The sequence below is a fragment of the Onychomys torridus genome, chromosome 8, assembly GCF_903995425.1.
Source record: "Onychomys torridus chromosome 8, mOncTor1.1, whole genome shotgun sequence".
Taxonomy (NCBI): Eukaryota; Metazoa; Chordata; class Mammalia; order Rodentia; family Cricetidae; genus Onychomys; species Onychomys torridus.
Genome location: NC_050450.1, coordinates 19,574,571 through 19,601,280, shown reverse-complemented (window position 1 = coordinate 19,601,280; position 26,710 = coordinate 19,574,571). Strand labels below are relative to the sequence as shown.

The following is a 26,710-nucleotide window of genomic DNA, read 5'->3' as shown; positions in this document are numbered from 1 at the left end:
ATGGTGGCTCACAACCATCTGTAATGAGATCTGGCTCCCTCTTCTATATACATAATAAATAAATCTTTTAAAAAAACAAAACAAAACAAAAAAACTGGAAACAAAAAATTGGTAAGTAAATTGATACAAAGCTTCAAGTAAATGAATGCAAAACTAGAGTTCTAATTTATCTTAATAATCCCCTTACTAAATGTAGGGATGAGAACAAGTAACACTCATTTATAGGGGATTGCAGGAAATAAGTCTAATCTAGACCTCAGGGGAAAAATGTTAATTCCTTGGACTATAAGACTTATCTGAGGTGGTTTTTCTTCTGAGCTGAATATGGTCTCTATGTGCTGTGATAATTTCTTGTCTTAGGGCACCATGACCTTAAAATTTGTTCCCCTTTGAGAAATTATTGTGGCTCTGGTCTTTGTGTTGAGATTGTGCTTTGTGGAGAGTCAATAGTTGTTCCTTGTAAACAACTGAACACTGTAACTATCTTTGTCTCATATCTGCTTGGCTCAGCTAGAAAACCCAGGGCTGCCTGGTTGGTTGTTGTGCGAGTCTGTCTCAAACATGTCATATTTGAATGCACTTAGAGTACAGGGACCAGTCTTGGAGGTGGATCAGGCCATGCAGTGTAAAAGACATTCTTTTGTTCTTTTTTGGGGGGACAGGCGGTTTCAAAACAGGATTTCTCTATGAAGTCATGCCTGTTCTAGAACTCTTATGAGTTTGAGGCCGGCCTTGAACTCAGAGATCCACCTGCCTCTGCCTCCCAACTGCTGAAGATTAAAGGTGTTTGGGACCACCCCCAGCTTGTTTGTGTTTTTAAGACAGGATTTTACTATATAACCCAGGCTGAATTTAGCTCCCTTTGATGCCCTGCCTTAGCCTCCTGAGTCCTTCAGTTACTGATGTGTACGGTCATGCCCAGATGTAAATATATTTTTAAATTATTTGTGTGTATGACATCTAGCTTAGGGACAAGCATTTGGTCACTCTTGCTCTAAGACTGGTTGGTGATGGTAGATCAGAAATCTGTGAAAACTTAGGATCTGGAACAAGGAGACTGAGTTATCTTACTCATCTTTTTGTCCAGAGACATGCTCCTTAAAATCTTGTGCCCATTTCCAATTATTTTCGAGTGTTCACTGTGTGTGCAGATATCTTCCTTCCATAAAATAGTTGTAGTTCTGGCAGAGGATGAGTATGCGTTGTATGTTTTGAGTTGGAGATGTACCACAGTAAACACACACACACACACACACACACACACACACACACACACACAGAGAGAGAGAGAGAGAGAGAGAGAGAGAGAGAGAGAGAGAGAGATTTTAAAAGAAATACACTGAGTTCCCTAGGGCAGGAAGAGATTAACCAGGGTCAGCGTGAGTCAAACCAAACTTTTTTAAGACTTCATGCTCCTTAAACTGAGACTTGACAAATGAAATGGAGGGGGTAGATCCAGGGTGTGTGTGTGTGTGTGTGTGTGTATAAACAGTAGGTAAAGAGAAATCAAAGGAAGTGCCCAGGAAGAACACAGCTAAACACTTGACAAGATAGAAGCTGGAGCCAGGTGGTGGCACACACCTTTAATCCCAGCACTCAGGAGGCAGAGGCAGGCGGATCTCTGAGTTCAAGGCCAAGTCTGGTCTATAGAGCGAGTTCCAGACCAAACCAAAACGACACAGAGAAACCCTGTCTCAGAAAAAAAAAAAAAAAGAAAGAAAGAAAGAAAAGAAAAAGAGATAGTAGCTGGTGATAATGGCTCATGGGTCAGATGGCTCATCAGCAGTTAAGAGCACAGGCTTCTGGAACAAGGACCCAGGTTTGATTCCCAACACCTATATGGCAGCTCATAGCAGTTTGTAATTCCAGTTATGGGGGATCTAATGCTCTTTTCTGGTTTCTGTGGGTACCAGGCATGAATATGGTACACAAATACACATGTATAAACTGTGTTTTAGATCAAAGTGCTTAATTTTGAATGTTAGGTCTTTTTGTCTGACCTCCTTTATTCTTGAAATTTTGCTTAAAAGAGTGTTGGCATTTAGCATGGTGGTGTAGCCCTGTAATTCCAGCACTTAGGGAGTAGGGGCAAAAGGATCAGGAATTTGGGGTAAGTTCCAAGCCAGCCTGGACAAAAAAGGGAAAGGGGACTTGGAAGGTGGCTTAGACAGCAAAGTATTTGCTATGAAAGCATGAGAACTTGAGTTTGGATCTTCAGAAGATAGACTCCAGTGTTGACATCCATGTGTGTGTGCACACATGCACAATAACACACATAGCGTAGCATTTGGGTCTTTACTCAGGGGCTCTGTGTGTGTGTGTGTGTGTGTGTGTGTGTGTGTGTGTGTGTGTAGTTTGTGTGTAGGTATCTGTCTGTATGACCCTTTACTTTCAGAGATTGGTAGAATTGCCAGTTATTTGCTGTCTTTCTTGGGGACTTCAAACCTCCCATAACTATGAAAGCAAACAGAATCAGATTCATTTTTATTTCCAGTTGTCTGTGACTCAGAAATTCAGAGCTCTCGGGGAAAGGGGAAACATGTTTGATTTCCTTTCTGCAGCCACTGTGTTTAGGAGCTACACAAGCTGTTGCACAATTTTATTGTTCTTCTCCTCAGTCATCGTTTTTACTCAGGTCATGATAGCCTGTGTCCTACTGGGGGACAGGTGTGGCAGCCCCATGGACTTGATTGAACAGTGACCGAGCGTCTAGTTTCCTGATAGTCCATGATGCCAGGGGATAATCTGCTTGAAAAACCATCATAGGAATTATCTTGCTTTAAGCTGTTATGTTTTTCCCCTCCCCCACATGATATCATAGGGTGTGGGGGTGTGGCCTATTAGATGCTTGCTTGTCTGGCACGCATAAAGCCCTAGTTTAAATGCCCAAGCCCTAGTGCTGCAAAACTTATTTGTGTGCGTGTGTGGTGGATGTGTGTGTGGATTTATTTGTACATGTTCATGACTGTGCATTGGGAGGCTAAATTGACAGCAGGTATCTTGCTCACTTCTCCACATTTGTTTTAGATTTATTTATTTTATGTATATGAGTGCTTTTCTGCATGTTTGTTTGTGTGCCACATGAGTTCCTGGTGCCCGTGGAGGTCAGAAGAGGGTGTTGGATCTCTTGGAACTGGAGTTACAGATTTGTGAGCTGTCATGTGGGTGCTGGTAATGGAACCTGAGTCCTCTGGAATAGCAGCCAGTGCTCTTAACTGTTGAGCCATCTCTCCAGCCCTAACAATAAATTACTAAGAACTTTATTTTAAAACAAGTTTTTGGTTTACCACTTATTAAAAATGAAGGCAGATTTGCATACTGGTGAGATTGATATGCTTGTCTATCTTTACCAAGAATTAAAGCTAGGCTGAGGTTGGCTGTGGTGCCACACACCTTTAATCCCAGTGGTTGGGAGGCAGGGGAAGGAGGATCTCTTAGTTTGAGGCTAGCCTGGTCTACAGATCAAGTTCCAGTACATCCAGAATAATGTAGAGATTCTGTCTCAATAAATAAAGTTAGGTCAAATATTCAATACTGGCACAAGACAGCATCTTCAGAACTTTCTGAATTGGGTATTTTGATTTTGTAATTGCTGCTTTGCAAAAATACACAATTAAAAGTGCCAGAAGGATGTGTAGGGCCATTTTAGAAATTTGGTCCTAATCCTAAACTGGAATTCTTTGGGGGCTTTTGTCTTACTTTTAATGCAGGTCTCATGTAGCTCTGTCTGTCCCTGAACTTGTTATGTAGCCAAGGCTGACCCTGATCCTTGATGCTTCCTGCCTCCATCTCCCAAGTGCTTGGACTATAATAGTTTACCACCATGCCTGGTCTTGTTTTCCTAGTAACCAATGTCCTGACTCTGGTTGTTAGTATAGATGTTGCAGTGTGTCAGGGACAGTGTCTGGTTCAGTTTCCCTGGCCTGGAATCCATAACAGGTTTTCTTGGCAGCCAGGCCTTGGGAAGCTTTGTTACTCCAGGTATTTTTAATGACCACAGCAAAAGGAAAACATTAATACCTTTCTGGCAGTAATGAGCAAATCTTTGAGGCATTCTCATACTGCCGGTTAGCAAGCTGAGTGAAATAGGAACTGCCCAGCTTTGGTGTGTTTCTCTTGGGGCCTTTAATAACTACTTCTATTTGTTGATGTCTGAGCAGAGTCCCCAGAAGGTCCATCCTGGGATTCTGTGGGTGCCGTGAAGGAATTTCTCAACAGTCATTTTAATTTTTCAAAGACTTTCCTTTCCAAGTTAAGCCTGCACTCACCCATTCTGCAGCAAGACATTAAACCCTATATGGAAGGTGCTTAGCAATAAAAGGACTGATCATCTGCCCCTGTGGTGTTTAGGCTGTCACCATGGTCTGGCCTAAGTGATCCTCGGTGAACTGTGGCCTTTGCTCTCTGCTCTGAGTATTTAGAGAACTCATTGAGGAGTTAGACTGTATGATTTTTATCCACTCTGGAAAGGGAAGTGATTGTAGAGGGTGACTTTCAAGAAGCTAGTAATTATTCTGAACCAGAGAGTTGCAGCAGCCAGTGGCTAGGCTGTTCTTGGAGTATGTCCCTGAGGTACTGAAAAACTCCTCCATCAATGGTATTCTTCCATCCACAAGCAAAGCAAAACAAAAGGTTCCTGTCTTTGGAGCAAAACAGCTTCATAGGACTGGGGGCTTGGAGGCGTTGTTGGCTCAGGCGCCCAGGGAGCTGGTTCTTCCTCCTGAACTTGTATGAACTTCTGACTCCACCTCCTTTTGTTAAGGGGTTTCTTTACTTTTTTTATTTTATGTTTTATTTTGAACTAATGATGCATTCAAAAGATGTTGTAAAAATAGTGTAGCGTTGTCTTGACTCCCCTGTGCTTGGATGATAATGTCTCCCCAGACTGGACAGTTTATCTTACACAGGAAGTTGTTTGTTGCACAGTGTGTGTTAATCGGAGGCCAAGTTTGTTTCATCTGCCCGCCAGCCTTCACATGCCCTTGTCTCTGTGCACGTCTGACTGCTTAAACCTTCACTCTAGGTGATACAGTTGTGCTCAGCCTCACCATCAGGATGCTAGTTTGTACCCCAGAAAAGACACTCCCTGCCCTACTATACCCACCCCTTGGCCTGGACTGAAAGGGCAGAATTGTCCCTGACCATTACTCTGCAGTGGCAGATGCCCCAGTGGAGCTGTGTAATTCTCCTCTAGAGCCTGAGTGCAGGCTGCGATTCCCAGGGAACGAGGGCCAGGCATAGGACATTGTCTTTACTGAGGGAGAAGGAAGCTGTCGTCTCTCCTGTCTGGCTTGGGTGCGTTTTATGGATAAATGATAAATTGTACTTGATTTGGGCCTACAGTCTTCCCCAGTGCGTGGTTCTTCGGGTTTCTGTCAAAACAGAAACCTATAAAGAAAGATTACAGTGAGGCTGGAGTGATGGCTCAGTGATGAAGAACACTGGCTGCTTTGGCAGAGGACCTGGGTTCAGTTCCCGGCACCCACATGACTGCTCACCACCATTGTAATTCCAGTTCCAGGGGATCCAGTGCCCTCTTCTAGTCTCTGTGGGCATTAAGCAAGCATGTGGTATATAGACATACATGCAGGCAAAATACTTACTCACATAAAATTTTAAAATAATTAAAATAGCTGGGCGATGGTGGCGCACACCTGTAATCCCAGCACTCGGGAGGTGGAGGCAGGCAGATCTCTGTGAGTTCAAAGCCAGCCTGGTCTCCAAAGCAAGTTCCAGGACAGGCACAAAGCTACACAGAGAAACCCTGTCTCAAAACAACAACAACAAAATAATAATAATAATAATAATAATAATAATAATACATCACAGTATCTTTATAAAGTATTTATCTTAGTTACTTTTTAATTTCTGTGATAAGTCCAGAAATTAAAGGTTGTACACCTTTAACTCCAGCAAAGACAGGCAGATCTCTGTGAGTTCAAGGCCAGCCTTGTCTACAGAGCAAGTTCCAGGACAGCTACATAATGAGACCCTGTCTCAAACAAGCAAACAAAAAAGAGCACTTGTTGCTCTTGCAGAGGACCCAGGTTCAGTTCCCAGAACTCACAACTGTCTGTAACTCCAGTTCCAAAGAATCTGACACCCTCTTTTAATCTCCATGGGCTCCTACTCCATGACAGACACTCATACACATAAAATAAAGAAATCTTTTTAAAAAGACTTTTAAACTTTGGAAATCTGTTAATAATTAGAAGTTGGGGCTGGAGAAATAGCTCAGAGGTTAAGAGCACTGGCTGTTCTTCCAAAGGACCTGGGTTCAATTCCCAGTATCCTCATGGCAGCTCACAACTGTCTATAATTCCAGTTCCAGAGGATCTGACACCCTCACACAGACATACATTCAGGCTAAACACCAATATACATAAAATACAAATAAGTAAATTTTAAAAAAATAATTAGAAGGCAAGCTAGTTAACTTCTTGGTGTGTGTGTGTGTGTGTGTGTGTGTGTGTGTGTGTGTGTGTAGGGAGTCTATGTGCCATGGCTCAGACATGGAGGTCAGAAAACAAGTTTTGTGAGGTCAGTTCTTCTTTCCCTTTACTTCCAGGTATTGAACTCAGTTTTCCGGGCACCTGGCATACACAGCTAGCGTCTTTACCAACTGGACCATACTACCCATTCTGAAGTCCTTTTCCTTTATCCTTGAGTGCCTCCCAAGGTTTCTGTCTACTAGCTACTTTGCATGGGAAGCTTTCAAATTTCTGAAGACATCCCAGGTAGAATTTACTGTCTCCCTCCTGTGAATCATTTGTTGTGGACTCCAATATAAAAACAGGCCTGTGAAGCCAGCTTTGTCTGCGATGAGGGCTGTGGCCTTTGGGCATGGCCAAAAGTGAGGTGTCAGGAGGCCTGCGACCACGTGGCTAGTTCTTCAGAACTTAGAAACCCGGGTTTGACATGTTTATGTGTGCTATTTTGTAATAGCTCAAAGTAGAAACAACTCACCTGTCCTTCAGTGCACGTCTGAGTAAACCTTAGCATCCGTACCATAGGCTGCTCCGCTCTAAGAGGAGACTGCGGGTGGAAACTGTGACAACTTGGGTGGAAAAAAACAACTTCAAAGTTCACATACTGTGATCCACTTATACAGTGTTCTCTGAAGACAATATTTAGAAATGGAAAGTTCAGCAGGGCATAGTGGGTGTGCCTTTAATCACAGCTCTTAGATCAGGAGCTCATGGTCACCCGAACTATACAGGCAATTCCAGACTAGTCTAACTTACAGGAACGCCTTTATGATTGATTGCTTTTTGTTTTTTAGTTTTGGTTTTTCAAGACAGAGTTTCTTTGTGTAACCTTGGCTGTCCTAGAACTTTATAGACCAGGCTGGCCTCAAACTCAGAGAGTACTGGCATTAAAGGTGTGCTCCACCACTGCCCGGCTACAAGAGCACCTTTATTTATGAAAAGAAAAAGAAAAGGATTGCTTAGCAAGTGAAAGTACTTGTCATATAAGCCACATGACCTGAGTTCAATCTCTGGAAACCACAGTAGGAGAGAACTCCTTTTTTGTTTTTTTGTGTCTGTTTTGCTTTTTGTTTTTTTTTTTGTTTGTTTGTTTTTCGAGACAGGGTTTCTCTCTGTAGCTTTGGAGGCTGTCCTGGAACTTGCTTTGTAGACCAGGCTGGCCTCAAACTCACAGAGATCCACCTGCCTCTGCCTCCCGAGTGCTGGGATTACAGGCGTGCGCCACCACCACCCGGCACTGTTTTTTAATTTTTTTTTAGGAAAAAAAAAAAAAAAAAGACTAGAGAGATGGCTGAGTGGTTCAAAGCACCAGATGCTCTACCAGAAGACTCTCTACATGGCAGTGTGCAACCCTCTGACTCCAGTCCCGAGGGACCTAACACAGTCTTCTGGCCTCCAAGGATATGTGATGCACACACTTCATACAGGCAAAACACTCATATACATAAAATATAATTTAAAACTTTTAAAAAATTATATGTTTGAGTGTTTTGCCTTCATGTATGTCTGTGACCCACATGCATGGAGTACCCAAGGAGGCCAGTAGAAGGTATTGGATCCCCTGGAATTGGAGGTATAGTTGTTAGGTGTGGGGTGTTTACCCACCAACTCCACAACTCCCCAGAGTTTTCTTGAGTGTGAGCATCAGGAAATATTAGATAGAAAGATTTATAGTGCGGAGATAAACAGATAGAAAATAAAGGATAGCCTCAAGAGGGCCTGGAATCTTTTCCAACGGCCCGACTGGCTCTGCCCCAGGGTATTTATAGAGATGCTAAGGGGGTGGAGCAAAAGACCTCCTCACCCAGCACAGCCAAGTGCAGACCATTCCAGATACCTGCACTCAGGCCGGTGGCCCCAATCATCCTCTATACGGACCTGCTGGGCAGAGCCACGAGGAACCAAAAAACGGGCTTCCACAGTTAGGTACCATATGGGTGCTGGGAACTGAACTTGGGTTCTCTACAAGAGCATCAAGTGCTCTTCACCACTGAGCCATCTCTTAAAAATTGTCTTCTCACCCATCAGTGGTTGCATACACCTCTAATCCCAGCACTTGGGAGGCAGAGGTAGGTGAGTCTCTGAGTTCGAGGCCAGCCTGGTCTACAGAGTGAGTTCCAGGACAGCCAGGGCTACACAGAAAAACCCTGTCTCAAAAAAAAAAAAAAAAAAAAAAAAAAGTTACTTCAGCTGGGAGGTGATGGTGGCGCACACTTTTAATCCCAGCACTCGGGAGGCAGAGACAGGAGGATCTCTGTGAGTTCAAGGCCAGCCTGGTCTACAGAGCAAGTCCCAGAACCAGAGACCCTGTCTCGAAAAAAACAAAACAAAAAGTTACTTCTAACCTTCACACATGCTCCATGGCATGCACATACCTGCATTCAAACACACAATATAATAAACTTAAAAATATAAAACCTCAATCTTCATTAAAGAGATTATAATAATTTTTTACACTTTTAGAAAACGCAGTTCTCTTTTAACCCAGCACTTGGGAGGCAGAGACAGGTAGATCTCTGTGAGTTCAATGCCAGCCTGGTCTACATAGTGAGTTCCAGGACAGCCAAGGATATAGAGAAACCCTGTCTGGAGTGGGGTGGTGGGGAGAAGGGACCATTTCTACACTACTTCCTACAGACATTTTATCCCACAATCTTGACAACAGTGAATCTTTAATCTTCTTTCTTTCTGTTGAATCAGGGTTTATTGGGAAAGCTGCTTATCATGTTTCCAGCAGCCTTACCATGGCAGATGCCTTGTGGAGTGCTGGAGTAACTGATGATGCAGTGTGTAGGTAGAATTCTTAGGTTTTGTTTACAAGGCTGCTCACAATAGTTTTCAGGGATGCCAGCATTCCACAGTCTTGGGCACTCCAGCACGGCATTCACGTTTCTCTGACTGTGCTCACATTCACCTCAGCCCCCAGATGGAAGCTGAGAAACAGAATCATCACTCTTCTTTTTGGAGGTCACAACAGGATTACAACTATGGGTCACAGCATGCTAAACATGTACTCTGTAGCGATCTCCAAGCTACACTTCCAGTGTGTGCACACACTCGCTCGCCCCCTCCCCCCAACCCTTTGTTTCCTCTGAGGCAAAGTCTCATGTACAGACCTGCTATGTAAAGACGATGTTGATATTGAATTCCTGGTCATTTTACCTCCACCCCTCAATCACTGGAATTACAGACATGCATTGTCTGGGTCATCATTGATTTATTCATTTATATATCTCTTTAAAATTTCTATTTTATTTTATTGTGTGGGTGTTTTGTCTGCATTTATATCTGTGCATAATAACATGTATGCAGTGCCTATGGAGGCCAGAGGCATATGATCCCCTGGGACTGGAGTTACAGCATGTGGGTGTTAGGAATTGAACCTAGGTCCTCTGGAGATCAATCCGTGATGCTCTTAACCATGGAACCATCTCTTATTTATTAAAAAAAAAAAATTAAATTGAGGGGAATGGTTGTAGCTCAGTGGAGACCATTTGGCTCCTATGTAGGAAGCCAGTCTCTTAGTATCACAAATAAATAAAATGGGGTGTCCTTCACTCTCCAGCCCCACATCCCTTGTATCAGGCTTGCCCCTTGGTCCCAGGCTCCCTGGTCTGGTGGGTTCTCAGGTTACCTTGTGAGCCTTGCCTCAAAAAAAAAAAAAAAAGAAAAGAAAAGAAAAGAAAGAAAAATGAGCATGTGCTGTGGCTCGTGGCAGAGTATGAACCTGGCATTAGAGACTGGGGCTCAGTGCCTGGCACTCACAAGTTTTTAGTTCTAAAGATGGTTGCTGAAGTGGCTCAGGGAGTAAGAGGGCTTGCTGTACAAGCCTGATACTGAGTTCAGTCCCCAGAGCCCTCAGTTGGAGAATCCCTAATCCAGGAGGTCATCCTCTGACTGTGACACTTGCCCTGTGCCTTATGCATATGGAACATAATGTGGTGGCGCAGGCCTTTAATCCCAGCACTCAGGAGGCAGAGGCAGGCAGATCTCTGTGAGTTCGAGGCCAGCCTGGTCTGTGGAGCGAGTTCCAGGACAGCCTGATACTTTCATCACATTTATTTATTTGCTTGTTTATCTTTCATGTGTATTCCTGTTTTGCTTGCATGTGTGTCTGTGTGAGGGTGTCAGATCTCCTGGAACTTGAATTACAGACAGTTGTGAGCTGCCATGTGAGTGCTAGGAATTGAACCTGGGTCCTCTGGAAGAGCAGCCAGTGCTCTTCACCACTGAGTCATCTCTCCAGCCCCTATTCCATTTATTTATTGGTATGTGTGTGTTTGTGTGGGGGTGTGCAAGTGCCATAGTGCAATGTGGAGGTCAGAGGACAGTCTGCAGGAGTGGGTTCTCTCTTTCCACTGGGTGGGGCCCAGCAATCAAATTCAAATTGTAAAGCTTGTGTCTTTACCACCCCTATTTTTTTCTTTTCCTTTTGAGATGGTATCTGGTGTAGCCAGCCTGGCTTTAAACCTGCTGTATAGGTGAACATGACATTGAACCTCTTTCTGTCTTTCTTTTCTTTTCTTTTCTTTTCTTTTCTTTTCTTTTCTTTCCTTTCCTTCCTTCCTTCCTTCCTTCCTTCCTTCCTTCCTTCCTTCCTTCTTTCTTTCTTTCTTTCTTTCTTTCTTTCTTTCTTTCTTTTTCTTTTCCCCTAGACACAGGGTTTCTGTGTGTAGCTTTGGAGCCTGTCCTAGAACTCACCCTGTAGCCCAGGCTGTCCTCAGACTCACAGAGATCTGCCTGCCTCTGTCTCCTGAGTGCTGGGGTTAAAGGTGTGTGCCCAGCCCAGAGACATTGAACTTCTGATCCTTTTGCTTGTCTCTCTGGATTACAGGCATGTGCTGCTAGGATCTAACCCAGGGACTCATGCATTTAGGCAAACACCCTATCAATTAAACTACATCCTCCGCCCTTGATCGATTTTTTTTTTTAACAGAAGTTTATTACAATGTGCAGCAAGCACTGAGATAACTCTTTATTATGTAGGGAAGCTAGGTGTTTATAGAGATGCAGCAGAGACACCATCATCTCAGGCACAAGGAGGACTTGACTTTTTGCCAGGTTTCTTAATTCTACCTGTTCCCAGGGGACCTTTCCACTCAGCTTTCCTCCTTATTTCTTTGGCTCTTCCCGTTGTTTCTGCTTGAAAACCTAATCTTCCTTCAAGGCTGAAAATGGCACCTGAAGCCCCTGCCACAGACCTTAGCCCTCTGAGTGAATTTTTGAGGCAGGCTCTCACATTGTTGTTCTGGCTGCTTCCAAATTTCTCCAACAGTCCTCCTGCCTCAGCCTCCTGAATAGCTTTGACTATGCCTTTGTGTTTGCCAAAATAAAATATTTTTCTAATTCTCTAGTTTAACTTCCCTCTTTTGGGAAGCCACCTATTCCTGATGAGAAGGCATCTGTATTAGTCGGGGTTCTATAGCGTCTCAACGTATGGAATAAATCTCTCTCCATAGATAAAGGGGATTTATTGAATGACTGACAGGCTGCAGTGAAGCTAATCCAACAATGGCGGGCTGTAAATGGAAAGTCCAAAAATCTAGTAGTTTCTCAAGTCCCACAAGGCTGGTCTTCTGTAGATGCTGGAATCCCAAAGAAGTAGGCTCCAGTGTCAGTGAAGGAATAGATGTGCTAGCAAGGCGCAAGCAGGCGAGGAGAAAAATCTTCCTTCTTCCATGTCCTTATGTGCAGCAGAGGGTATGGCTCATAATAAAGGTGTATCTCTGGCCTTAAATCCGGATCAAAGGCATGTGTCTTCCTACCTCAAAGATCCAGACAAGAAGTGAATTCACCCACTTCAAACCAAGCAGAAAATCTCTCCCAGGTGTGCCCTCCATTTCTGGATTGTAGTTCATTCTAGATCTAGTCAATTTGACAACCAAGAATAGCCATCACAGCATCTTTAGTGCTAAAAAGGAAGAAGGGAACTAAATAAATAAGCAGAAGTTACCCACAAGGCCTAGTAGTGAGTACCTGTTATCCCAAGTGCCTTTAGTCCCAGGAGAGGCAGAGGCTGGCAGATCTCTGTGGGTTCCAGGCCAGCTAGGGCTACATAGTGAGACACTATGTTTCACATATCTCTCTCTGTCTCCATCTCTCTCTCTCTCTCTCTCTCTCTCTCTCTCTCTCTCATACACACACACACACACACACACACACACACACACTCATGTTCACATTTAATCTCATTGGAGTTTATGGTGATTGGTGTTGGGATTTTATTGAAAACTTTTATTTGCTTCGGGCCGCAGGAATATATCATAAGAATTCAGCTAGGCCGGGCAGTGGTGGCACACGCCTTTAATCCCAGCACTCGGGAGGCAGAGCCAGGCTGATCTCTGTGAGTTTGAGGCCAGCCTGGGCTACCAAGTGAGTTCCAGGAAAAAGGCACAAAGCTACACAGAGAAACCCTGTCTCGAAAAACAAAAACAAAAACAAAACAAAAAAAATTCAGCTGGTTATGGCAAAGTCACTACCTGGAGGGATCAGGGAATTCTTCCAAAGGAAGCCAAATTCCAAGGAGTTTTTGGTGTTACTTGGCTTGTTATATATTAGCTGTCTTCTGTTAAGAAAATCATGTGTGCCTTCATAGTTTTCCCAATTGACTTTTCCCTAAGAAGGGCTAACAGTGTGGACTGATCACTCTCTGGACATCCACATTCCAGGTATTTGGAGAACAGCCTCAGGAATGGCTTTCTCTGGAATCAGATATCTCCCTTATACTCTTTCAAGGACTAACAGTGATATGCTAACTGGTCATTAGCACTCAGTTGACCTTCTCTTTTCCCACTCCCATTTTGGATGGTTAAAGAAAGCCTTGTGGTCACTGCCGGAGGATAATTCTTACCTGCCTTTATGACCCTGTAGAATTCAAGCCTGGTGACCTTGCTCAACCAGGGGCTTGATATAACTGGGTTCCGGGGAGACTTAGGTAGAATGTGGAGAAGGAGGATGGAGAAGAGAAAAGAGAATGGAAGAACTAGACGGTAAGAACTGGAGAGGAACAAACTGAGATGGGGAAGAACTAGATTGAAGGGCTAGAAGAGAGAACTAGAGGAATGAGATGGAAGATGAGGAAGAGCCTAGCTGGGTAAGAACAAGATAAAAAAGGACCTAGATGGGGGTTGGGGATTTAGCTCAGTGATAGAGCGCTTGCCTAGCAAGCGCAAGGCCCTGGGTTCGATCCTCAGCTCCAAAAAGAAAAAAAGGACCTAGATGAGGCAGACTTAAGACTAGAGAATTAAGATAGAACTTAGAGGGAGCAGTAGATAAACAGAGAGAAATCAGGCAAGAAAGGAGCTAGGCACGAGAACAGAACTGAAGCTGTGTATATAGGATGTTATCCCAGAGGAATTAAAGCAAGTGGACTATAGAGCTCCGTGTGCTGAGATTCTATTTCCTGAAAATAGTCCCTGCCGTTAGTAGTTCTCTCTTCCGAGCCCCTGGGATGTATAATATTAAGGCTGGTCCCTCTAATATTATACAAGATTTATTTGTTTGTTTTCTGAGTCAGGATCACATCTAGGTAGACTAGGCTGGCCTCGTCTCACTTGTAGTGGGGCTGACTTTGAAGTTCTTATCTTCCAGGGATTACAGGTGGGCCACACCCAACTTGACTGACAATTTTTGTTTGTTTGGTTTTTTGTTTTGGTTTTTCGAGACAGGGTTTCTCTGTGTAGTTTTGGTGCCTGTGCTGGATCTCACTCTGTAGACCAGGCTGTCCTCGAACTCACAAAGATCCACCTGGTTCTGCCACCAAGTGCTGGGATTAAAGGTGTGCGCCACCACCACCTGGCCTTTGACTGACAATTTTTACTAATTTTTCACATCCCTTTTGTATCCTCAATCAGTCTGTTCATCATAAGCATCTTAGTAACTGTTTCGCAGTTTCAGAAACCCTTGCTTCTCCACTTAGAATGGTGGCATCCCAAACTTGCCACTCCCAGCTGGCTCTCAGGTCCTACGAGGCCCTCTCTCCTCAGGGTTGCTTTGGGCCTGCTGGACTGGGCTCCTGCATACAGCCCAGCACCCATGCAGAACTGGAGCTTGTTTGATCAAGTCATGTTAGCTGCATTGGTTGCTTTGCTTCTAACCATGGAGGCTGGCTTTTTTTTTTCCTCCCCTCTGGAGACAGGGTTTCTCTGTGTAGCTTTGAGCCTTTCCTGGAACTCACTTTGGAGACCAGGCTGGCTTCAAACTCACAGAGATCTGCCTGGCCCTGCCTCCCAAGTGCTGGGATTGCAGGCGTGCGCCACCACCGCCCAGCGGAGTCTGGCTTTTTAAATCACTTGTCTAATGTCATTCTTCCCTGTGCATAAGAGCATAAGCCACCAAGGACTGGAGAGATGGCTCAGCAGGTAAAGGTATCTATGGCCTCATGACCTGAGTTTAGTCCCCTCAACCTTCAAGATACAAGGTAAAAACTGACTCCCACACGCTGTTCCCTGACCTCCTCCCCATGTGCTCTGACGACCTGACTAGCCTGGTAGTCAGCGTTCAGAGTGTCCACTTGCTACTTCTAAGTCAGTGGCAGAGATGGGAGCCTCTGGGCACAGTTTTCTTCTTTCACTGGCCTCTCCAAATCAAAAGACAGATAACTTGCCAGTGGAGTGATACACGCCTGTAATCCTGATGCTTGGGAGGCAGAGGCAGGAAGATCACAAGTTTCAAGCCAGCCCGGGCTGCATAGTGAGATCCTGTCTCAATCTAAAACCAAACAAACAAAACAAAATGCCGAGGCATAGTGGTATACACCTGTACTCCCAATACTAGAGTTTACTAGAGTTGAAGGCCATCTTTGATCACATGGTGAGTTTGAGGCCATCCTGGGCTACAGGAAGCCATGTCTCAAAACATCAACAAAAGCCAGTCACAGAAAATGGTAGTGCTCTATTCCTGCCAACAATGTCCCATTTGGTATGATTTCATAGAGTAAATCATGAAGGATACGAACTGTTTACCACTCCCATGGTGATCAAATGGCTGTGGGGAAGGGTTTTGCTGCTCAGCTTATTGCCCCAAGTTCATTTGGGAATAAGCATGAATGAAAGAGAGAACCAACTCTTGCAGGTTGTCCTTTGAACTCACAGACAGGCAAGTACATGTGCACACACAATGAATGAATGAACAACTACGCACAATAATAGTTTATCATTCCTTTAATTTGAGAAATCATCTTTGTAGCTTAGCAACTTTGCTCATTTTGACTTTTACTTGGCCCCCAGGCCAGCTTTTGTTTGCCTCGCCCTATTTATAAAGTAGCTTTTCTGGAGGTATGCTTGCCAGTACAGAGGACAGTAAGAGGCTGGTACGTGCTTCTGCTCCTAAGATTTGCCCTTTTTTGCCTTGCAAAGATTGTATTAAATGTATTTATTTCTGTTTTGTTTTGTTTTGTTTTGGAAACAGGGTGCATGTAACCCAGCCTGGCCTCAAACCTCACATGTAGCTAAAGGTGACCGTGAGTTCTGTTCTCCTTTCCTCTACCTCCAAAGTGCTAGATTATAGGAGTGTGCCACCGTGTCCACATATTCCTGACATTTTAAAAGATTTATTGTATTTCTGTGGTGTGTCTGTGTGTATGTATCTATGTGAATGTATGAAACATGCATGTAGATGCAGATGGAGGCCAGGAGAGAGTCAACCCCGGGAGCTGGACTTAGAGGCATTATGAGCCACCGACTGTGGGCACACAGATCCGAACTCAGTCCTCAGGACTGAATAACAGTACTTTTAAGTGCTGAGCACATTATGCCAGTTTCAAAAAACGAAAATAAATAAATAAGTAAGTAAGTAAATAAATATCATTGAAATTTTTGTTTTTTGTTTTTTGGAGCTGAGGATCGAACCTAGGGCCTTGTGCTTGGTAGGCAAGCGCTCTACCACTGAGCTAATTCCCCAACAATAAACAAACAAACAAACAAACAAATAAGAAAGAAAGAGCCAAGCTATACTGATAGTGTTTTGTTTTGTTTTCTTTTCTTTTTTCAAGACAGGGTTTCTCTGTGTAACAGTCCTGGCTGTCCTGGAACTCGCTTTGTAGACCAGGTGGCCTGGATCTCACTAAGGTCCACCTGCTTCTGCCTCCCAAGTGCTGGGTTTAAAGGCTTGTGCCATCACCGCCCGGCTACTGATAGTGTTTTGCATGGTCCTTTGTTCTTAGCTTGAGGTGTCCACGTGGTTTAGGAATTCGAGGGTGGTTAAGGAAAGGAGGAAGGACAGGTGCTGGGGATGTAGCGCAGATGATAGAGTACACACCTAGCAAACATGAACCCTGGGCTAGATCTCTAACTGCTTAGATTGGGCATGGTAGCCCATCCCTGAGTTCCCAGCACTTGGTGAGTGGATGCAGGAAGATAAGTAAAGGTCACCTCTGGCTGCATAATAGTCACCCTGGGCGATGTGAGACTTTGTCTAAAAAAAACGAAAGAATGCCAGATGTGGTGGCACCTGCCTTTAACCGGGCACTCACAAGGCAATGGTAGATGGATTTCTGTGAGTTTGAGGCCAGTCTGGCCTATATAATGATATTCAGGCCAGTCAGGATTTCACAGTGAGACCCTGTCACAAAACTACCACCAACTCCAAAAAAAAAAAAAGATAAAGGAAAAGAGAGATGATGCTGTAGCTCAGTGTTTGAGTACTATGGCTAGTTAGTTGTATGCAAGGTCTTGGGGTCTAACACACACACACACACACACACACACACACACACACACACGGGAACGATATAGGATATAGTTTAGTAGCTTGAGAACTGTACTTAAATCAACTGCATCTCCTGAGAATTGCCAAAAAGAAGAAACCCATATGCATTCTTTGTGAACTGATTCAAGGGATGTGTTCTCTTTCTCTGTGCACCTCTCCTGGTTGGCAGTAAGGAGCTGAGTTTACACGTTGGAGTGGAGAACTGTAGCCATCCTCCGGTTGGATGAACTATGGTGGCAAAATTAGCAGTGCTTAATGGGTATGGACAAACAAGGGCAGGTTCTCCACAGTCCGCCATCTGGCTGCTCCAGGAATCTCTAGAAGAACACTGATCATGATCCTGACTCAGACCCAGCCTGAGGGGCAATTATTAGACAGGATGGGGTATGTGATCAGGATTGTGAAAAATCCCAGTGGCTCTAGTGTGCATTTACTGAAGGCTTTCCAACCCCTTAGGTCTGCTTGGGCTTTTGGAGACAAGATCCTTCAAGACCAATGATCAGATGCCCCAGCAGCTGGCCAGAAGCTTCTTCTATTGAACAGGCCCTCAGGTGCACCACCATCAGGTAGGTCTGGGAAATGTGGACCTTAAGGACAGATGGGCCATATTTTCAAACTCCTAGGACCCTGCCTGATGCCCAGTGTGTGAAGGTTTTTGTTGTTTTTGAGACAGGGTCTTGTTCTGTAGCTCAGTCTGACCTACTCCCAGGACAGTCCTCCTACTTCTGCCTCCCAAATACTAGTGTTTCAGGTGTGAGCCACCATGCCTGACTTGAAATGTGGAGCTTTGGGTGCTCGCCTGCCGGGCACCAAAAGATGCTCTGGCTTCTGACAGGTGATGATGGCGGCCAGGCTCAGGCTGGAGTTTCCTGCCTGGAGTGTAAGACTTCTGGAGCTTTAAAGTTAGACTCTAAAACGTTAGCTTCTCATGCAGTGCTTCTTTGCTTTGCCAAGAGCAATCATGCTTTAAACATTTCAGACGTTCCTTCCTTGTGTTTGTGGTGCTGGACTTGATGAAGCTTTACTTTTCTCCAGGCCCTGACCTCCCCCAGGGACCTTGCTGTTGACACCTCCACACACACCCTACCCCCCCCCCCCACCAGGTGCATTTGCTGACTTTTCCCCTGGTTATCTTTTCCACACAGCCCTGCTGTACCGCCCCACCTGGCTCAGGTGCTTGGGCTTAATGAGGTGCCTGGCATGACTCAGTGTTTGATTTTCCTTGTGTCCAACTCATTACCTTTGATAGGAATACCTCTTCTGACCTTCAAGAAGTGAGAACTCACGGCTCAGTACTCAAGACAATGTACACAGGTTTCGCTTGTGGCAAAAAAAAAAAAAAAAAAATATATATATATATATATATATATATATATATATATATATATATATAAAACGATGTCACCCTCACACAGACATACATGCAGGCAAAATGCCAATGCATATAAAATAAAAATAAATTATTTTTAAAAAAGCAATAAAGGTTAGGGATTTAGCTCAGTGGTAGAGCGCTTGCCTAGCAAACACAAGGCCCTGGGTTCAATCCTCAGCTCCAAATAAATAAATAAACAAACAAACAAACAAACAAACAAACAATAAAACAAAAACAATACAAAAAAAAAAAACAACAGAAAGGGGTTTGGGGATTTAGCCCAGTGGTAGAGCGCTTGCCTAGCAAGCGCAAGGCCCTGGATTCGGTCCTCAGCTCCAGCAAAAAACAAAACAAAACAAAAAAAAACAGAAAAACATTGGCTGTAGAGGTAGCTTTATATGAGTAGATTTAGTAGTATAAAATATTATTATAAATATTTTATATTATTTAGTAGTAGTAGCAGTAAGCTAGTGCTACTGTAGGCCAGGTTCTGTGGCATCTCTCTCTCTCTTTTTAAAAGATTTATTTATTTATTATGTATAGAGTGTTCTGTCTGCATACATGCCTGCATGCCAGAAGAGGGTGCCAGATCTCATGATAGAAGGTTGTGAGCCACTATGTGGTTGCTGGGAATTGAACTCAGGACCTCTGGAAGAACAGCCAGTGCTCTTAACCTCTGAGCCATCTCTCCAGCCCCCTGTGGCATCTCTTCATATGCATGATAATTTAATCTTCAGTCTTCTAAGATACATCTCTGACACACATTTGTTATCCTAGCACTGGGATGTAGACAAAGCAGGTTCAGGAGTTCAAGGCCACCCTTAACTATTTAACAAGTTTGAACCTAGCCAACACTATTTAATATGCTGTTTCAGAGCAAATAAGCAAAAGTTTATTGTCTTCAAAGTAGATATGCCTCTTTTACCAGTAAGGAAGCGTAGTCAATTCAAACCATTATCCCAGGTCACACATGCTTAGGAACAAGACTGTGCCTCCAGAGCATACTTTCACCTTTGTTTGTTTGTTTGTTTGCCCAAAACAGGGTTTCTCTGTGTAGCCTTGGCTGTCCTGTAAATAATTCTGTAGACCAGGCTGGTCTCGAACTCAGAGATCCACCTGCCTCTGTCTCTTGAATGCATGCACCACCATTCCTAGCTCACTTAAGATTATTTTAAATTGGCACTGGGGAGGCACACAGGCAGGTGGAGCTCTATGAGTTCAGGGTAAACCTAGTCTCCCATAATAGTTCCCAGCCAGCCAGAACCTGTCTCAAAAAAAAAAAGTTTCTTTGAAATTGGAGTCTAGATCTTATGTGGCAGACTTTTCCTGGGGAGACATCGACTCACCCATGACAGAACAAAGTCCAACTTGATGAATCGATGAATTTTTATGGGGTTACTGAAAAGTTTCTGTACCCCTATAGTATGTAACTCTGCCGAAGTAGTAAGTCACATCAGGCCAAATTAATAAATCCAGGCTTAATCCGGAGCAGAGCATGCCTGGGTGATCCCAGGGGGAGGGAGAAACCACAGAGAAGACCACTAGGCAAGTCTATGAGCCAGACCTTAGATACCCTCCAGGGCTGGAGCTGCTGCTTGGTGGGCTTTTTCAGGGGCGGGACGGGGTGGGGCCAAGGTGGGGCTTCCACTTAAACATCCCAGACAACAAGAATGTGGGTGAAGAGTCACTTATAAGAGCATCCCTGAAAGCAGCTGGAAGCTCCCTAACTCAGGTGATGACTCATAGAAGCTCTGACCCAGGAGCTCCCTCTTTACACTGGCTGCAGATGGTCTCCCAGGAGCTGTTTACTCTTTCTGTAAAGCTGGCAAGGGTCCTTCCAGAATCTTTCACGGTTCCACTTTGCCTCCCACTCCCTCCTGGAGAGAATATTTCAATTCAGAGAAAACTGCCTTACCACAGATCTCTTAGGAGTCCATTTGTGAGAATGTTGGCTGCATCAGACTTTCACACCCCCCACTTTCCGTCTGTGTGCCTGACATATGAGCAGGTGGGGCCTGGTTAATGAATGAATAGTAGCACATGACTTTGTTGTCCTCGGTTCTGGTCACCATGTGCCCTGGTGAAAGCACTGGTGTGTTAGAGGAAGAATGTACTAGCTGCTGATTTTGTACAACCAACTTGCCTTTTCCTGTTGTTGAGAAGTCTTCTTACATAGCAGCAGGTGTTGGTGGACACTCCACATATTCATGTCTTTCTTCTTGGGCTGGTGGTCCACAGTGACAACTGTAACCAAGTGTCTAAGAATCAGAACACAAACTGAGCGTGATGGTGAACACCTATAATTCCAGCTTTTGGGAGGCTGAGGCAGGCAGCTCTCTGTAAACTCAAGGCCAGTCTGGTCTACCTAAGTGAGTTTCAGAGCTACATTTGGAGACTGTAGGGTACTGTTGTGACAGACCTGACCATGTTGTTTTTGGAAGGATCATGGGCTAGAAAAACCATTGAGTGTGGAGAGCTCAGTGAGCTGTTCTGTAGAAGCTTAGAAGATGAGAAGTTGAGAGGTGTGCAGATGATGGAGGCCTGGCTTGTGAAGTTTCAAAGGGAAGCAAAGACTCTACCAGGCCTTTTGTGTGAAGAATATGTGGTGTCTGGTCAGCTGGGGTTGAAGAATCGGCTGTGATTACCAAGTGACCAGAATCACTAAAATAAAATCTTTGTTTTACTGGGACATTTGATGCTGGCCAGCTGGAGCTGAGAAATTGGTGGTGCTTAAGAAGAGACCAGCGGGCTGGAGAGATGGCTCAGAGGTTAAGAGCACCAACTGTTCTTCCAGAGGTCCTGAGTTCAATTCGCAGCAACCACATGGTGGCTCACAACCATCTGTAATGAGATCTGGCGCCCTCTTCTGTATACATAATAAATAAATAAATCTTTAAAAAAAAAAAAAAGAAAGAGAGACCAGCATCATTGATGTGAAGTTTTCTGGAAAGTGTTACCTCAGAGTTAGCACACAGAAGCTGTGTTCCAGAGGCACCCAAGGTTGTACCTCATGCTAGCATTACAAACTTGTTAATGTTAAGAGTCACTGAGGACTTAGTGCTTGGGAGGCAGAGGCAGGTGGATCTCTCAGTTCAAGGTCAGCCTCGGCTACAGAGTGAGTTCCAGGACAGCCAGAATGATTACACAGAGAACCCTGTATCGGAGAAAAAAAAAGTCACTGAGGTAGTACAGGTTTTGAAGGCATGGAGAGCAGCTGAGGCTTGGCACTGTGAGAGGCCAGAAGAGACCACTGGTGGAGGTGCAGCCTCAGTAGCAGTTGAAGGCCCAGGACTTGAAGGGGTCATGCAGAGAAGTTGAGGCTTGGCACCATGAAAAGAGCCCTGAAGAGGCTATTGGTGAAAGTTGCCACAGAAGATCCCAGCATCTTGGAGATGCCAGTACCATGGGTGACCACCAAGAACCCTCAAGAACAGTAGCAGCAGTGGAGTGGAGCCGGCCCGAGCTTAGAAGACAGGCTGTGTGTGCTGCAGAGGGCGGAGCCGGAGAAGTGACCCCTGCCCTCTGGAGGAGCCCGGAACAGTGTTTCTCAGCTTTCACGGGGGACACATATCAGATGTCCTACATGTCAGATATTTACATACGATTCATAACAGTAGCAAAATCACAGTTAGGAAGTAGCAATGAAATTTATGGTTGGGGTCACCACAACATGAGGAACTGTATTAAAGGGTTGCAGCTTTAGGAATGTTGAGGAACCACTGGCTTAGAAGATTGTGAGTGGATCCCATTGGACATTCAGTTATTTCCACTGTTGGGAGTTTAGCTTTACTTTGTTCAGATTGCGACTGTACCCTGGTTCTTCCCTCTTTTTGTTTTGTTTTTCAAGACAGGGTTTCTCTGTGTAGCCCTGGCCATCCTGAAACTCACTCTGTAGCCCAGGCTGGCCTCGAACTCACAGAGGTCCACCTGCCTCTGCCTCCCAACTGCTGCGATTAAAGGCGTGCACCATGACCGCCCAGCTGAGGTTGGATATTTTTAAAGAAAACTTTTTTTTGGAGTTGAGGATTGAACCCAGGGCCATGTGCTTGCCTGCCACTGAGCTAAATCCCCAGCCCAAGAGACAACTTTTAAAATGTTTGAATTTGGGCTGGAGAGGTGGCTCAGAGGTTAAGAGCACTGACTGTTCTTCCAGAGGTCCTGAGTTCAATTACCAGCAACCACATGGTGGCTCACAACCATCTGTGATGAGATCTGGCGCCCTCTTCTGGCTTACAGGAATACATTCAGGCAGAATACTGTATACTTAATAAATAAATCTTTTAAAAAAATGTTTGAATTTATAAAGCTGTGGGACTTTTTAAGCTTATAAAATGTCTTATATTGTGATGTATTTTATTAATGTGTAATTTTGGGGGATGAACAAGAAAGGAAAGGTTGTGGCTTAACAGTGATGTGTTTGTGTGTCAAGCTGACAAGGGTCAGTTGTTCATGTCACCTTGACACAAGCTGGAGTCACTGGAGAGGAGGGGGCCTTAGCTGAGAAAACGCCTCCAGAAGAGCAGGCTGTAGGCAAGCCTGTGGGGCATTTTCTTAATTAGTGAGTGATGGGGGAGGGCCCAGCCATGGTGGGCGAGTACATCACTGGGCTGGTGGTTGTGGGTTCTAGAAGAAAGCAGGCTGAGCGAGCCATGATGAGGAAACCAGTTAGCAGCGCCCCTCCTTGCAGCTGCTGCATCCAGGTGCTGGCCCTGAGTGATTTCCTGTCCTGACATCTTTCAATAACGGACTACACTGTGACAGTGTGAGCCAAATAAACCTCTCCTCCCCAGGCTGCTTTGGTCATGGAGTTTCATCACAGCAATAGTAGCCCTAAGACAGAGGCCTTATCTCAAAACAAAGAACAATGCAGGACCGATGCCGTGCCTCAGAGGATAGAAGGGGTGTGTGCAAGCCTCATACCCTGCCTTTAGTCGCCTGGATCCCATTAAGGGAGAAGAGAACTGACTCCACACTTGTCCTCTGACCCTCCCTGTGCTGGGGCATGTATGCATTCACACACACACAATGATGATAGCTAATAAAGAATTTGTTTTTTTAAAGATCTATTTATTTATTATGTATCCAGTGTTCTGTGTGCATGTATACCCACAGACCAGAAGAGGGCGCCAGATCTCATTACAGATGGTTGGGAGCCACCATGTGGTTGCTGGGAATTGAACTCAGGACCTCTGGAAGAACAAAGCAGTGCTCTTAACCTCTCAGCCATCTCTCCAGCCCCAAGAATTTGTTTTATGTTGTCAGAAAGAAAGAAAAGAAAGCAGTGTGATTTGCATATGCACCAGCTCATTGCTGACCTTACCCTTTCTTATCCTGTGCAGTGACCATAATTAAGCTCTGGAATGAGCTCAGAATGACGGATAACAAGGATTTAGAAGCTGAAATTCACCCCTTGAAGAATGAGGACAGAAAGTCACAGGAAAACCTGGGAAACCAATCGAAAGATGAAGAGAACTTGAAGAGCAAGCCTCTGCAGTCCCGACTGTCCCGATGCCGCACAGTGGCGTTTTTCCTTTCCTTGTTTATCTGTCTCTTTGTGGTGTTTGTCGTCTCTTTCATCATCCCATGTCCAGACCGACCTTTGTCTCAGGGAATGTGGAGGCTTGACTACAACACTGCAGGTGAGCCCAGGAGGGTCCCAGAGGCCTCTGGGGCAGGACTGTCACGTTCGGGAGTCTGAGTGGGGGAAAATCCTCAGAACTTGGATTTTTCAGGAGCCTTTTGGAACTGGAAGGGGTGAGAGAGCAAAAACAGACTTATAGGCTACTAAATGAAAACAGTTCAGTGAAACACAACAACTGGCTGAGAGGTTAGGGAAGGCCCGTCAGCTGAGGAGAAACTGCACAGCAGATGTGAAGGTGCCCAGATGTGCTCACAGTGGGAAAGCTAAACCAAACCTCCATGAAATTAACCTTTATGAAAAGCAACTGGAAAGCCTTTCCTTGTTTAATTTGATTTATTTATCTATTTAGAGACAACTTCTCACTTACCTCAGGATGACTTCAGACACACTGTGTAGCTGGGCTGGTCTTGAACTCTTGACTCACACCCCAGCTGCTAGCATTACAGGAGTGTGTCACCACACCTGGTTTCATGTGGTACAGGAGAAATCACTCTACCCATTTCCCCAAGTCTTGTTCTGTTTTTAAGATTTATTTATTTGTGTTTATGAGTGCTCTGTCTTCTGTTAGGTCTGCAGGCCAGAAGAGGGCACCAGATCCCATTACAGATGGTTGTGAGCCAGCATGTGGGTGTTGGAAATTGAACTCGGGTCCTCTGGAAGAGCAGCCAGTGCTCTTAACCGCTAAGCCATCTCTCCAGCCCGAGTCCTGTTCTTTTTTCTTTCCTTTTTTTCCCCTCAAGATAGGGCTTCTCACTTTCCTTTTGTTGTGAAGGGACTTTGGAAACGAGTTAATTTTCACTTCCTGGCTCCTACCATCAGTGCTAGGGTTCCTGTCTGCCAAAACTTAGTTCCATTGTTGCTTCTCGAGCATCCGTCCTGATGGGTTGGAGGTCCATTTGCTTGTTTGTGTTGGGTCACTGTGCCTGATTTATGTGTACCAGCCTGGGCTGCATATGTGCCAGGCAAAGACTCTGACAACCTGGCTATATCTCCAGCTATTTGTGTTTTGGTTTTTTTTATGAGGTTTAAAATTTCCTTTCAGATTTACTTTATGTATATGGGTGTTTTGCTTGCAGGTGTGTGTATGTACACACATGCATGCCTGGTGCCCATGCACATTAGAAGAGGACATTGGAGCCCCTGGAACTAGAGTCACAGACAGTTGTGAGCCACCATGTGGGTGCTGGGTTTGAACCCGGGTCCTCGGGAAGACAGCCAGTGTACTTGCTCCAGCCACTGCCTTTTAGACAGGCTCTGGCTGTGAAACTATTGCTGGCCTCAGACTTGTTATGTAACTGCTGCTGTGAACTCATCCTAAACCTCCTGCTTCCAATTCTTGGTTCAGAAAGCGGCATTTGGCTGGTACCCAGTGATGCTGAAGTCTTCTTATGTGTCTGTCCATCACTTGTACATCCTAGGAGAAATGGCCCTGAAATCCTGTCCCTGCCTTGTTTGTTTGCTTGTTTGTTTTCTTTTTGGGTTTTCAAGATAGGGCTTCTCTGCACAGCCCTAGTTGTGCTGGAACCCGCTCTGTAGATTAGGCTGGCCTTGAACTCAGAGAGGTCTAACTACCATTACCTCCTGAGTGCTGGGATTAAAGGTGTGTGCCACTACACCTGGCCTGTATTTTATAGTTTTAATTGTGTCTAGGAGTCGGATCCATTTTGAGCTTTTGAATTATGATAAATGTCCAACTTCATCCTCTCATGGTTTGGTTTTAAGCTTAGAGCTTCTCATTTGAGCCCTTGATGGAAGGAAATCCTGGACCTTACAAGGCTGGAATATGGCTGCCTGGATCCCATACTGGTCTGGGTCTTGGAAGATTCACTTCTGAACAGATGTTCAAATTAATTTATTTATTTATTGTTTGATTGTTTGTTGAGACAAGGTCTTTCTATGTAACCCTAGCTCTCCTGGAACTCTCTATGTAGATCAGACTGGCCTCAAACTCACAGAGATCTGCATGCCTCTGAAGAAACTGCTTGTCCTAGTGATGAAGATCCTGCTCTTATGTGTGTGTGGGGGGGGGGGGGGAAGGGCACTTCACAGTGGCAAATTGTACAGTGGGAGCACCAAGCCACTCGGAGCATGCGTCCTGACCTTTCCCAAGACAGATGGCCCCTGGAGCAGTCTGTGACTTTCTTTTTCAGTCCCATATCAATTTCTGGCTATGAGAGACGTAAACAGGGACAGGATCCAGGACGTTCTCTTTCTTTATAAAAACACCAACAGCAGTAACAATTTCACCAGATCCTGTGCCGATGAAGGTAATTCCTGTCTAACAAGGTGGGAAGAGGGCTCTTTGTCCAGGTTCACCGTCTCATTTGGGGCATAGGAATGGAGGGGATTCAGGGAACCATCCTGTCCTTTTTTCTTGTAATAGAATAGGCTAGGTAATGCTCTCAGTTCCCTCGCTCCACCTGGGGCCAACACCAGTGTCCCACGAGACTCAGGTCTACGGGATAATGAAATGGGCCAAGTCATGTGACAGAGGCACAGAGT

The 26,710-nt window shown here is 44.8% G+C and overlaps 1 protein-coding gene across 1 annotated transcript in view; it reads left to right on the top strand.

Moving 5' to 3' along the window:
• The window catches only part of Fam234a (family with sequence similarity 234 member A), a 36,151-nt gene that overhangs the window by 4,043 nt on the left and 5,398 nt on the right, over positions 1-26,710 (top strand). Inside the window, 3 exon segments of the mRNA XM_036198041.1 lie at positions 17,652-17,761; positions 23,907-24,206; positions 26,359-26,475. Of these exon segments, the coding sequence (XP_036053934.1) occupies positions 23,939-24,206; positions 26,359-26,475 (385 nt within the window). The 5' untranslated portion in view covers positions 17,652-17,761; positions 23,907-23,938.